This window comes from Hibiscus syriacus, unplaced genomic scaffold (genome assembly GCF_006381635.1).
Source record: "Hibiscus syriacus cultivar Baekdansim isolate YM2019G1 unplaced genomic scaffold, ASM638163v2 tig00111131_pilon, whole genome shotgun sequence".
Taxonomy (NCBI): Eukaryota; Viridiplantae; Streptophyta; class Magnoliopsida; order Malvales; family Malvaceae; genus Hibiscus; species Hibiscus syriacus.
The window spans coordinates 527,936-542,500 of NW_024062991.1; the positions used below are offsets into that span (position 1 = coordinate 527,936).

At 37.7% G+C, this 14,565-nt stretch overlaps 2 protein-coding genes across 2 annotated transcripts; one reads left to right on the top strand and one right to left on the bottom strand.

Moving 5' to 3' along the window:
* Window positions 1–206: 206 nt before the first annotated feature.
* On the top strand, window positions 207–1,161 carry LOC120154467. The gene is made up of 2 exons (XM_039166215.1): window positions 207–371; window positions 583–1,161. The coding sequence occupies exons 1-2, from the start codon at window positions 207–209 to the stop codon at window positions 1,159–1,161; spliced, it is 744 nt and encodes a 247-aa protein (XP_039022146.1).
* Window positions 1,162–6,161: 5,000 nt separating this feature from the next.
* On the bottom strand, window positions 6,162–14,075 carry LOC120154524 (putative transcription elongation factor SPT5 homolog 1). Its single transcript, XM_039166246.1, has 22 exons — window positions 13,656–14,075; window positions 11,965–12,203; window positions 11,698–11,848; window positions 11,461–11,618; window positions 11,296–11,379; window positions 11,123–11,193; window positions 10,651–11,008; window positions 10,386–10,541; window positions 10,204–10,301; window positions 10,038–10,086; window positions 9,806–9,958; window positions 9,572–9,715; window positions 9,394–9,487; window positions 9,087–9,248; window positions 8,954–9,005; window positions 8,761–8,855; window positions 8,578–8,656; window positions 8,426–8,480; window positions 8,206–8,320; window positions 7,995–8,135; window positions 7,647–7,744; window positions 6,162–6,507 (listed from the first exon to the last, which is right to left on the bottom strand). Exons 1-22 carry the CDS (start codon window positions 13,981–13,983, stop codon window positions 6,268–6,270), a joined length of 3,120 nt encoding a protein of 1,039 aa, XP_039022177.1. The 5' UTR covers window positions 13,984–14,075; the 3' UTR covers window positions 6,162–6,267.
* Window positions 14,076–14,565: the final 490 nt, after the last annotated feature.

Genomic DNA, 14,565 nt, shown 5'->3' on the forward strand with positions numbered 1-14,565 from the left:
TATACCTGTTTTGTTGTAGTGAAGCCTTCAAAAAAAATAAGTCGGTCGTCCCTGTTCGCAAATCCTTAGCGGTGGTCTTCAATAACCAAAACCTTCGCTCCAATTCCACATCTAGTATCACTCAACCCACGCCTAGGCTTGATAGAACCTAGCACTCGGTCATTGTTATTTCTGAAAATGACGATCCTAATGTGGTCGAAGACCCAATGCTCCGCTGTCACCCGAGTACGGCTGCTCATAGCCCCCAAGTGAATGATCACAACCCCCATTTGAATGACCCTTCCGATAACACTGCCCAGGGTTTTCCACATTCTGGCACTCTTAGTGAAAATCCAACGAATGACACCATCACTGAGATGAACATTAATCAGGTTGTTGAATTGACCTCGCCCATCAATGCTTAAGTTTGTTTGATGTGGTTGGTTTTGTTGAGCCTCGCATAAGTGGCTTTAAAGTTTATTCCTTCATAGCTGCTTTGGGTTTCCCCCATTCCCACCGTATTGAAGCTGCATGTTTCTCTGGTGGTTTATAGATTTGCTGGTTTGATTGTCACTGTGCAAAATCTTGTGTAAACACTTTCAGTTCCTTCATTTTCGGATTCGATGCACTGCTGACAACAGCTCCTCCATGGGTACTCTCGTTTACGCAAGTCCAAACGCTACAAAAAGGAAAAGCTTTTGGTCCAACATTTGCAATCTTACTGCGAATATTTTCACTCAATGGGTATTTTTTGGAGATTTCAATGCTACGTTGTCTATGACCGAATGGGTTGTGCAGTTTCTTTCAAACCCAACACTGCTTTTCGGGACCTCCTGTTCGATTTCGGCCTTTGGGATATGGGGTATTTATGGACCAAATTCCACTTGGTCTAGAGGTTCGGCACAAGCTCGCCTTGATCGTTTCTTTTGTAACTCTTATTGGGATGAGGCTTTCCTGATTTCTAGCGTCCAACACTTATTAAGAATGAGGTCAGATCATCGACCTCTTCTTCTTCGTGTTGGTGATAACCCTTCCGGTGCTTTCTACCCGCCTTCCAAATATTTCTTGGGATGGCGGTTGCATGATGACTTTCGGCGCTTGATCATTGAGAATTGGGTTCCTTCTAAAAGCCTTTCTATAACTATAGCTTCTTTCTCATCGATAGCGGAGGATTGGAATTAAACTGTTTTTGGCTCCATAGGCTCCAAAAAAAAAAACGCCACACTATGGCACGCTTAATGGGTGTCCAAAAAGCTTTGGGCATCCGACCATCTAACTTCCTTGTTCAACTTGAATTAAATCTGCTCCTAGAACTTGAATCTCTCCTTGACCAAGAGGAATTGTTTTGGCGCTAGAAATCATGCTCAGATTGGATTAATTTAGGAGACCAAAATACTTCTTATTTTCAAAGCAAAGCTACTCTCCGCTAGGGCTGAGTAATGAAACCTAGAAAATCAAAAAATCAATCCAAACTAAATTATTTGGTTCAGTTCAATTTATTTTTTTTAATTTGTGATTCAGCTTCGGTTTAAAAACATAAATGTGCAATTCAATTCATATATTTGCCCTCGATTTAAGTTTTAAATTTTGTTTTCTTAGGTTGAGTTTAAAAAATAATAAATAGTAAAAAATGTCAAATCAAACGGACTCGAAAACCGTGATTTTTATGTCTTTCAATTTCAGTTCCTATTTTTAAAAATCCGTAAAATGCGGTTCGATTAACATTTTAATGAAAACGAAACTGATCCGAATTGAATACAACCCTACTCTCCGCAAGCAGAAAAATTGTATTCATGCTCAAAAAATTCATGATAGAGAATGGTGTCATGATGATTGGAAGTTCTAACGTACGACAACCTTAATATACGGTTAAGGAAATGCGATATCAATTTTGTTATTTTTTTTAACATTTTCGATAAAAAAAATTACCTAAAATATTATTATTTCTACTGGAAATGTTATTAGGTGCTTTATCGAGTTTAGTAATATATCAGATAAAGCGCTATCTAAAACATTATTTTTTTTCTACCAAATATATTACAAAATATGTTAAAGCACCCAATAATAACATTTCCGGTAGAAATAATAATATTTCCGGTAATTTTTTATCAATTTTATTAAAAAAATAATAACAAACCCGATAATATCTTTCTTTAACCGTATATTAGGCTGCCGCACGTGAGATTTCCACATGATGATACTATGCTCAAAGAGAAAGCTACCAGTATTTTAAAAAGCTCTTTTCGAATGATCATTGTCCGAAATTGCGGGTGCTTTTCTGCACATCTTCTATTCCTCTTAATGGTTTTGACTCCCCCTTCAAATGAGGAAATTCACGATGCTTTGATGGACATGGCCCCTTTAAAGGCCTCGGGGATTGATGGTATTCATGTTGAGTTTTACCAAAAATATTGGAACATTGTTGGTCTATCTATTTGCAATACAATTCGTGGGATCTTCTCCGGAAATGCTCTCGAAGCTGATCTCAATAGGACGATTATTGTCCTCATTCCAAAAGTAAAAAATCCGAAACAATTCTCCGAATTTCGTCCTATCAGCCTCTGTTCCGTCATCTATAAATTGCTCACAAAGACTATAGTCAGAAGACTCTAACCGTTAATGCCCCTTCTTGTCGCACCTAATCAAACCAACTTTATATTGAGGTAAAATATCACATATAACATTTTCATTAACCAGGAGGTCATATATTCGATGCGGACGACTAATTCTAAACTTAGGTGGACGGCTATTAAAGTCGATTTGGAAAAAACTTTTGACCGCATCTAATTGGACTTTATCTATGATACTCTAGTCTCAACTAATCTTTCGAGAGGTCTTATTCATATTATCATGACTTGCATTACTTCCTCCTCTTTTCAAGTCCAATGGAATGAGAGTAATTCGGAGTCTTTTAACCCGGAAAGAGGTATCCGTCAAGGGGATCCTCTCTCCCCTTATCTCTTTGTGCTTTCCATGGAAAGACTAAGCCACATCATGAAATCGGTTAATTCTGAAACTTGGTCGCCTTTTCGCTTCTCAAGACAAGGTATTCCGCTCTCTCACTTATTCTTCGCGAATGACCTCATCCTTTATGCTCCAGCAGACATGCATAATGCAGCTTCCATCAACTTTGTTTTGACGGGATTAGACAGATACTCGAGTCATCGGGTTAGTAAACAAAAACCCAACTATATTTTTCACTAAATATTCCCATAGAAGAGAGCGACCAAAACAGCTCCTCCTTGGGATTCAAAGTTGTTGACTATATTGGTAAGTACCTCGGGGTCCCGGTTATTCACCAACGGGTTTGGTGCTCTGATTTTGACTTCATTCTTGATAAGATGCGTGCTCGCCTTTCGGGCTGGGCCGCCCAAACTTTGTCTCTCGCAAAATCAATTTTGGAAGCTATTCTCACGTATTTTATGCAAACCAATCTCCTTCCGAAAAAGGTTTGTAACGACATTGAGAAGATTATCAGGAATTTCATTTGGGGCTCTTCCCCATCTTCCCCCAAAATATCCCTTGTTGTTAACAGGAACAAGGTTTGTCAACCCATCGACTGAGGAGGATTGGGTACCCTTCAAACTTATGATTATAACAAAGCTTTCCTTATGAAAATTGGGATCGCTTTGGTTACCAAGCAACACTCTTTGGATCAAACTCCTTAGAGAGAAATATTACATTTTCGACCATCTCCCAACTTCAATTCGGCGGGCCTCTTGTTCATCTCTTTGGCGATCCCTGACTAATTTTTGGGAGGAATTTAAGCCTAATATGACATGGTCTATTGGAAACGGAACACTAATTAATATTTGGGACGATGTCTGGGTCCCTCGTGTTGGACCATTAAGAGATCATATTCTTGATCTGTCTCAAATGACTCATCACTCAAATTTTGAAGACCTTATGACAGTTACTGGTACGTGCATGGGATTACCACCTTATTTCGGCCGGATATTGTCAATCACATTGCTAGCATTGATTGCCCAAGGAACAATGACACTGATGATTCTTGTTGTTGGAGATGGAGCGATCATTTCACTATTAACGAGGGCTATCGATCTCTTATGATTTCGCACCAGGATCAAAGTTGTTCGGATTGAACTCTGATTTGAAATTTTCATGTTCCGCAGCGAATCCACCTCTTCATTTGGCTTGCTATCTTGGAAAAATCGATGAACAACCTTGAGCGATAACGAAGATCATTATCTACCTCACCTACTTGCCCGCTTTGCAATAATGTGAGTGAGTCGGTGCTTCATGTTCTTCGAGACTGCTGCTTGCCACGAAATATTTGGAATTCTCTCTTGCTTAGCTCTCTTCATTCAGAATTCTTCAGATTGGATCTCAAGGATTGGCTTTGGAGGAACATAAAATCTATGGCTAACTCTCAACAAGCTCATGCTTCTTGGAATATATTCTTTTCATCTATTGTCTAGAATATTTTGAAATCACGCAACCAACTTGTTTTTCATGGCAGCAACAATTCGCCCCAATTCATGATCAGCCAAAGCATTACTTGGTCGAAGCACTAGATGACGTATCAATGTCATCCCACTCAGCAGACCTCTGTGGCTAACAAGAACTCTCTCGTTCAATGGAATCCTCCTCCTTTCCAGTAGATCGCCCTTAATACAGATGGGGCTGTCTGTCGTTCTTCAGGTAAAGCTACAATTGGTGGCCTTTATAGAGACAGCTCGGTTTAATGGATTCATATGGCTTTGGTCGTGCTATTGGTTATGATGATGTTCACCAAGCCGAACTCTGGCCATCTATGAAGGATTGTGTATTGCTTGGCGACTCGGATTTGAATATCTATAGGTTCAATCAAATAGCTCCAAAGCCATCTCGATCATCAATATCTCCCAAAGCCTCGATAGCCACTTGCCACTAGTTCGTGCTATCTCAAGACTCTAGCAACAAGCATGGATAATTGATTTCATCTGGATTCCCGGAAGCAAACCATCCTGCGGATAGATTGGCTAAACAAGTTCCTCACGCCCACTTTGTAATGCAGCATCATGTCTATCATGTCTCACCTCCAGCTCTCTTACAACACCATATTTGTGTTAGGATCGGTTCATACTACGTAAACTAATAAATTTTACACTAATTCATAACCATTAGATTTAAATAAATAAACGGCTTAGATTTAATTAAAATTTATGACCCATAAATAAATATTTTAACACATGTTAAAACAATATATTTTAGGATTACGGTTTAGGGTTTAAAGTTTATAAAATAAGCTTTAGGGTTTGAGATTTGTGATTTGGAGTTTAGAGTAGGAGTTTTAGGGCTTAATATTTTATGGCTTAAGGTTTAGGATTTAAGATTTAGGATTTGAGATTGAGGTAAAAGGAGATATTGTTTTATTGTGACTTAAAAGATATTTATTTATGAGTTATAAATTTTAATTAAATCTAAACCATTTATTTATTTAATTAAATTTAATGACTATATATAATGGTAATATAAATGGAAAATCTGGTTTAGTCATCTAACTCTTCAAGCTTTCATTGTTATTTATCATTTAATTGGAGAAAAAAAATCTGGTTTTACTGCATTGTTCGTTTTGCACTTCACGATTAACATATTTTTATTATGAATTTCCCGGGCGATCTTTCAGATTGAACAAAAATCAAAGAACGGTTTTGCTGCTATTAGACAACCGTCCTATTTAAAAACTTGAGATTCAAAGCCATACAGTTCTCACAAACTCTCTTCCCCGTTGTTTTGCTGCTCGTTTCAATTTTTTACTAGCTTCAACCTCTGGTGGGTTTGCTTTCTCCAAGCACCTTCTATTTTACCACCCTCTGAACAGCTGGACGAGACATGATAACCCACCCCTTAAGGTTTGCGAGATTCAAAGCCACCTTACATTCAATGATCTTTCCGTCGTTCCACAAGCAGGTTTCATGGTGCATTCCTTGGGGAATTTTGCTACAGTATGGCCTCCCTGGTAAAAAACCTAAGGTTGATGACGACTTAGAACACTTACTAGTTTACACCGACTTTGTAGCAATTTTGTGCATATTGATTTTGGGTCAATCGAGCCAAAAAAAAAAAAAAAAGGAAAAGGAGACCAGACTGCAGGTGACGCAACTCCATTTCCGAGTGATGCATGATGTATTCAGTAGAGTCAATGTTCACCATCTTTGTTTGGGACCAGAGGAACATCAGACATGAAAGCTTTTCTATATGCACGTACAAAGATGGAGAAAAGCTACGACAGCATGAATTCCAAACAAAATTTACTCAAAACCCACTCAACACTTTATTTCTTAATCAAAGTAATTTAGCTAGTATAACTAAGTCCAATATCTTGACATCAAGACTGTCATCTATCCTTACGATGCCATCCGTGCCATCTACACCGATTAACTTGCCAGTAAGACCGCGTAGTGACCCACCCATGATTTTGATCTTGTCCGATTTCTTTGGTGGTACAATTTCCATCTCACTTGGCAAGGCAATTATTGCATCACTGCTGCCACTTGACCCGAGAGCCACCTTACAAGAACCATCCTGCATCATGGATCATCAAGTGTCATACAAACTGATCATTTTACTGCTAAAAATGCTTCACCAAAAGTAAATTCCTTCCAATAGTTCGACCTAAATATGATAGCTAATATTTTCAGGCCATACCAATATAAAATGTTTAGAACACCGGGGAGTGGTCTGAAATGCAAATATTTCATGAAACCTATGGATAAGTGTGCACCTTTGCACCATATATCAACTTGACACAATAATCATTAAGACGATTATCGATTAAGACTATTTCAATTCTCAGTAACAATGTGACGTTTGACTATAGTATATCAACATGGATATGTGTTCACCCACAAGCATATTCGATTTTTTCTTCCTAAGTTTTCCATGTACTTGGAGAATCTTTGAAGTGTCATATCCAAATACCCATGTTTGGATATGCATCAAACTAGGGGTGCTTAATGAGTTGAGCAGCTTAAACTTGAGTAGGTCAAAACTCGATAAAAGCTCGACTTGAATTGACTCAACTCGAACTCGACTCGAGAAATTAACGAGCTGAGTCAAACAAACTCCAACTCGACTCGATAAGTTCGTGAGCAACTCGTTAATTTTTTTTATAATTTTTAAGTAGTTATCTTAAAAAATTATTTTATTCAAAATGATAAATGATTAATCTATTATTTTTCTAATAAATAATAAAAATACTAAATTATTAGTTTACTACTACAAAAAATAAACCCTAACTATTATTTTAATGTATTTGTATATTGTTATTTTGGAGTTTAGGCTTTCAATTTGTTCCATACTCTTTTGATAATTTTTTTGGTTAAATTATTAATTTATGTTTATATTAAGCTTTATATAATATTAGTAGATTTTACCTATAGATAAAAAATAAGACAAAAATTTTGGTTAGAAGCAACGAGACGAGCAACGAGCTTAACGAGCACGAGTTGAGCAACAATTTCTTTTAACAAGCACGAGTCGACCAAAATTTTAACTAGCCTAATGAACAAGTCGAGTTGAGCAACAAATTTTTTTTAACGAGCATGAGTCTAGCACTGCCCAACTCGTGTTCGACTTGCTCGATAAGCACCCCTACATCAGACATGAATGCTTAAAAGAAGAAAAAAGAGAAAATAGCAACAAAATATTGATGGAAGACATACCGGAAGAACCTCCTGGATAACTCCATGAGTCTCATCTCCAGATTTGTGCACATTGACCAAAATATCTGGCATGAACCATGGTCCTTCACTCTCAGGACCTGCAAAAGTACGCATGTTATTTTGAAATCATAATTAAGGTTTGCTTTGCTTTTATTTTCTAAAACATTTAAAACTGTGATGGAGGAAATAAATTCAGATAAACTTCAGACTTGGCCAGCTCACAATTTTTCTATAGAATTAATGTTAATAATATGAGGAACTTGAATCCCATAAAATATCCACAAGCCAATGAGGCAATTAAAGATTGTATTGTTTTCTTAAAACATGGTGAAGGGACAGAAATAGCACCTATTACGGGAGACATAGCATCAAGGCCAGTTCCTGGTGTCATTGGCTGCCCTCCAGGTGTACCCGGAATATAGGGTCCTGAGCTTGGTGTCATAGGCTGACCGCTTGGAGTTGACGGCATATAAGGACTTGGAGCATTGGCTGCAACAAACATATAATGAGCAACACAAAATGCAAATATTAAAATAGCAAAAGTAGGATAAAAAACAACCATAAGCTGAACCACTATCTCTTGGTGTTCCAGCCTCACTGTAACTACCGCCAGGAGTGCTAGCCCAACCTGAACCGGGAGTAGGTGCTTCATATGCCCTTGAAGGACTTCCTGGCTGAAAAGAACAGCATTTACAGTTATTTTATGAAAAAACAGAATAAATACAGTATGAAAAAATAGCTACATTTGTAATAGCACCCAATTGTGCAAGAATCCTGACCTGATACTGTGGACTAGTTCCCCAAGAGGCAGGGTTTCCTTCTTCCCAATTATCCCTATTTTGCAGTCAAGATAACAAAACAATCAGTCAAATCAAGATATGAAATAACAATTGATGTGGGATACACCAGATTAATGGAATCTACTATTAACCTGGGTGGGCTCATTGGTGCATAAGGATTCCAGGCCCTGTCACGCATGGGTGTTCTCATGCCATCATGGATAGGCGTTGCTGCAGAGAACATAAAACTATCTAAATAATTATTATAGTAAATAAAGTTATCAGCCATAAAGGAAGTCTCCACATCTAAAGCGCATGACACGCAAAAAAAGTACCTCCAGGATCTCTCATAGGAGTCATGTATGGATGCAATGGAGTTCGTGAAGAACGCATAGGTGTTTCACTTCCCATACCATATCGGGATGTATCACTAATGAAACAAAAATTAACACAACACCAGAGAAATATAGAAAGAGGATTTTCATGGTAAAAAACAATAGGAGGAATTTCAAAGAAAATCATACTTACCGGTGGGGGGGTGTTGAAACAACAACATTATCAGATACAAAATTGCGATCAACTGCAGAAAGGAAGAGGTTGTATAAGCCAGAAAGATACTAAAATGAAGTAGAAAACATTTAAAAATAAAACCTGAACTTGCCTGTAACAACCTTCATTTGAGACTCCAACTCAACTCGAACTGATGGACCTTTAATATCTACAACACGTCCACGGTAACCCTTGTAAGGGCCCTGTCGAATCTTCACAGTAGTACCAACCAAAGCATCATGCCCTCCTCTTCCACCCCTGTGCCTTCCTCCAGCTGTTTCAAAAAAAGAGGCAGATGTCAATAACATCAGCCTTCTAATGAAATTTTACAACTTAACCTTGACAAAATATAACTCAATGAAACTCGATAACCACTAAATTTGTACAACCAAGGATACTAAAGACCATCAGCAACATACAATCAAATGGAGGACCTCCCCGAGAAAATCTCCTTGGTGAAGGTGGTACGCGGGGTGGAGTCTTGAAGCTGCCAAATCTTGAGAAAGAATCACCCTAAGGGATTGAATCAAGCATGCGTGAGGATGATGTAAATCATACATTAATTATCCACAAAAACAAAAGGGAAAAAATACTTACATTTCTGTCCCCATTGGAACGTGATCCTCCCACTACACAGCAAGAACCAGCTTTAGCACATATAAAGCCAGCATGCTCGAGGTGGTGACGGTCATACACAAACAAGATTCCTTTGTATATATGCTCTACAGGACCTTGTTTCCCCTAATATGATGGGATGGGATAGGACAGTTTGTAAACTATAAACCCACAGAGTAATTTATGGGACAATCCAAATTGGAATGAGAATCTTACTTTACAAGAACCCTCAAGGACCCTAACCACATCTTTCACAGAAACTGTGTTCCTATATTTGTCTTGTACATCAAATTTCTTCTCAAGCTTGCATTTGATTTCCCTTAATTTGACCAGAGATACCTCTGGTCTCTCTGGAACCCCCTTAAGAACCTGAAGGAAAATAAAAGACTAAGATTATAATCAAACGATATGCGCCAAAATAATCCCATTTGGTAGGAGATCAGTTAACCTGAAATGCTTCCCTTTCTACACGTATAATTACACCAAAGCTATTGTTACTGCACCACAGGAACACATATGTCAGGCACCCATGTTAACAGAAGATGGTAAATCAAATTCTTCAGCAAGAAACTACGAAGATGGTAAATCAAATTCTTCAGCAAGAAACTACTTACTCTAGTAGCACAAGATCACGAAGCTCATACTCCCCAATTTGTGTAACACCAGTAGTTACTTCAGAGCTCTCAACAACGTCATCAGCAAAAACACGAATCTGATAAAACAAATGTCATTTTGTTTTCCACTAAGATAACCCTCAGATTAGGACCAGAACCAGACTCAAAGTTGCATGACTCACATGTTCTTTGGTTGTATCAGATAAAATGATGAGCACATGCTGCTCAACCTTGACAACCATACCAGTTGCACCTTCCTTTGTCCCAGCCACAACCTTCACATGATTCCCAGGCTCAAAGTACTTACAAAGCTCTTTTTCATTAACAGCGAGAGTTTTCTGCAAACATCACCAAAGCCTAATTATGTCCTGGGGACAAGGGAACTTACATGTAAACCAGTGATCAAAGACTTGATTCAGAGAACACCAATATCAACAGAATTCTTACAGGAAGACCTTTCATTTCTGGTCTGATGTGGACATTCTCTTCCTCAACCTTTTCAACCCATCCTTTTAAACTTTTCAGATCTCCCTTGACAACAATAACAGCATCACCCTTCATGAAATGGCCTTTCTTCCTATTGGCAAACAAAGTTGACAAACCAGCCATTTCAGCTTCTCCTTTCACACTAGGTGTCCGAAATTTTTCAAGTTCATCAAAAGTTGGTTTTATGTTCTGAGCACTAATTGACTTCATTGACACTGTTTTGTACAAGAACCCATGTTTGAACATCATGGCACCAATATAGTCAAAGTAATCACCAGTCAGCGGATCTCGCCTGTGCTCTACACGAATATGAAGTTCCCTAGGGGAAAAAGGAACAAAGAAAAAAGAATATTGAGGATCATGAATTAAATTATTATGAAGCAATAAAAAGCTGGTAGATTTCCCACCAGAGATTGAAATCATTTGAGACTACCTAGCTTCATCAACATTCATTAAACGAGGAGGAGGGACAAAAGCCTTCTTCTTTGGAACTTCTCTTCCTTCCTGTATAAAATAGAAGGGTAAACCAAGCACAACAGAACCAGAAAATAGAGATAAACAGTTAGTAATAAATCAGTTTTTACATAAATGAAATACATTTCATACCAATTTATTTGCAAGGGCTTGTAAGTCAATCCTAGGGATCAGTTTCACAGTGACTCTTTGTCGTATGTCATCCACGTCAACAACCTGCAAAGTGGAAATGAGAAGATCAGAGATAAATTCTGTAAGAGAATAATTCCTTGAAATAGCAAGAAAAAAAAAACGTACTTGAGCAAGATCACCCTTATATGTCCCAATCTTCATTCTAACCCAGGTATCTCTTGAAAGATCTACTCCTTTGCTTTCAACTGATAAAACATCAGTCATTTCCCTTATTGGAACAAGCATAATCTTTGCACCGAAAATATTGCGTTGACCTTGATAGCCTGAGGCAGTTCAGAATTGATCAACGGATATCTAAAGCTAAGCCACTCATAAAAATAAGACAAAAGCAGTAATTATCACATACCTCCCTCACATGAGCTTCCTTGTCCGCTTCGATATAAATATAATTTTTCAGGTGATCAAGGGCAATAACAGACCTGATTTGCAAATCAGATCCTCTATCAATGTATTTCTGCATGAGGCAAACTGCTGTCTCTCGTTCACGACCAATCTATCATTAATAAACACGACCTTAGTTAACTTGCATGCAAAATGTCCAAATAATCATAAACCATTTCTACCCAAAAATGATATTCCAAAAAAGGTGATGAAGAAATCGATACATACTGCACATTTCACCATCCATAACTTTGGATCTCTTACTGATGGCAAAAGTGCTTGCTGTTCCACATCAGTGGTCTCCTCATCATATTCTGCATGACTTGATCTTGCATACCTAGCTTGAATGCTTCTCTCAAGAGCTTCAACGTCTTCTTGTTCATCCTCCCGAAGAGGTAATGGGCGACGATGCATCCTTCTACCAATGTCTTCATCAGGTATATCAGCTCCACTTTCAACTATGAAGCCTGCATGAATAGAAGATTGAACAAAGATCACTATACTCATATATCCATCAAAACATTCCACACTAGTTATAAGTGAAATAGCTTGCTAGGGAAAATACCATAAAGGTTAGCAACTATGAAGCTTGCTAAAAGATTGAAAAGAGATCATCATATTTGGATATCCTTAGTCTTTTGAGATACCAGCCATGAGATTCACACACAGTTTCAACATATCATTTTTATTCAACTATCGCTACAGCATGAACTACAAAACTATAGATTTAGGCAAATTTGATAAATATGGAAACCAAAGATGCACAAAAAACTATGGAGCTTAAAAGGACTAAGATGAACTTTGAAACAGAGGGGTTCACCTAAAATTTCAGATCAAGTAAATTAATTTAACGAGAAATTCTTAGTTGTTTAGAGGTCAGATGCAAAGTATACCAAAGCAGGTATAAATGCTAGTATGCTAAAGAACTGTAACACAAAAGTGAATCAAGAACTATGCAGAATGAACTTTTTCTGACATGTCTAGCATACAAGTAATTGTTAGTTCAATGTCATGGAGGAGGAATTTTGCACAGAATTTTGGAATGGAAAATAGTAGGAAAACTAGAAGCTAGTTGAGATTTTAATAAATTTAGATAGAAAATTTGCATTAGTCATACAAATAACTGTAGTTCAATGTAATGGAGGGGAGTTTCTAGTGGGAAAATTTAAATAAAGTTCAAGATTGGAACTAGTTAAGAATCAAATAATTGTAACGGTAGAAAATAATGTTACTCCTGTTGTTTGAAAATGCAATGGCTCCAACTAAAAGGAATCCCTTTATTTAAACAAAATTTGCAGGTACATAAACATTTCAAGAAATTTCAAAAGTGAGACAAAATTCCTTTCTGATAAAAAAACTCAGAGAAAGAAAATCAAACACATCAAACGAAAATGCAAACGTTTATTGACATTCAAAACCATTACAATATCAGAAACTAATGCTACATCATTATATGTCATCAATAACAATTTTCACTTTGATAGATTTAATACTTAGCAACATTCAATCAACATTTTCCAAAAAACGATCCCAAATTTGCGAGCAGTTACTGCATAAATGTCAATTACATAACTGGAATGCAAACTATGACATGTTTGAGGGGAAGGAACGGAAAAAAGCTACCTCAATCTTCATTTTCAAAAGCTTACGCGATGCTAGCATCAGGATCAAGTTAAAAGAGATTTTCATTAAACGGTATATAATTGCAACCTCCAAAAAAATACTATATTGAACCTGCGTCAGCTTTGAAACAAAACTAATTTCCAAGTAGAAATCGATTTTGATTTATCCCAACATATCATCTATTAAAGAAAATTAATTATCAGTTTTTTCCCTATTCCATGCCATTACCAATTCCACTCCCTACTATTAGAATTACCCAACCATAACTAAAACAGAAGTAAGGCAGAGGAAATTACCATCTTCCCCTTCATCCTCTTCCTCTTCTTCGTCGCTATCAACCTGTGCTTCGAGGTCAAAAAACTGAGACCCATCACGAGGAGCCTTGTGTCGTTTCCCGCGGCCACCACCACCGCCATAAACCTCATCGTCATCGTCTTCATCGTCATCGTCGGCCAAGTCATCGATGAAATCAGATCTACCGCGCTTCTTACTCGAACCTCCACGGCCTCTCCCTACATCTTCGTCGACGTCGTAATCCTCGTCTTCCAATAACTGTTCTTCCTCGTCTTCATATTCTTCCTCTTCAACGTCATCGCCTTCTTCATCGTCGAATCGTCTCGCCATCGTATCAACTCTATCGAGGGCTCTGAGGTTTTTCTATGTAATGCATATATTCCTGGAATTCTTTTTTTTCTTTTACCGTTTTAATAGAAAATGATACCCTATATATGGAAAGGAAATATTTTACATTCTTTATTTATTAAATAAAAAGTCAGATTTTTTTTCTACCGAATTCTTTTAACATGGGCCGGTGACTTCACTTGGGCCGACTCTAATCTTTACTAAACCTAGGGGTGTAAAAAGTCGACCCGACCTGTAAAACTGACTGAAACCGACTCGAGTTAAAACTATTTTTGACATGCGCTATGGTGATCCGAAACCGATTCGAGTCAGAATTGGTGTTGACCTGAACCCGAGTTGGACCTGGAAATTGTGGATCTAAACCTGACCTGCATCCGACCTGAGAATGACCTGAATCCGAATTGAATCGAAAATATGATACTCAAACCCGAACTGCATCTGGCTGATATAAACATGAACCCGAGATTGGACTGGTAAATAACTGGTATTATCCGACTTGTTTTCAACCTTACCTGTGATGAACCTGACCTTCTTTTAACCTGACGTGTAAATGATCCGACTTGT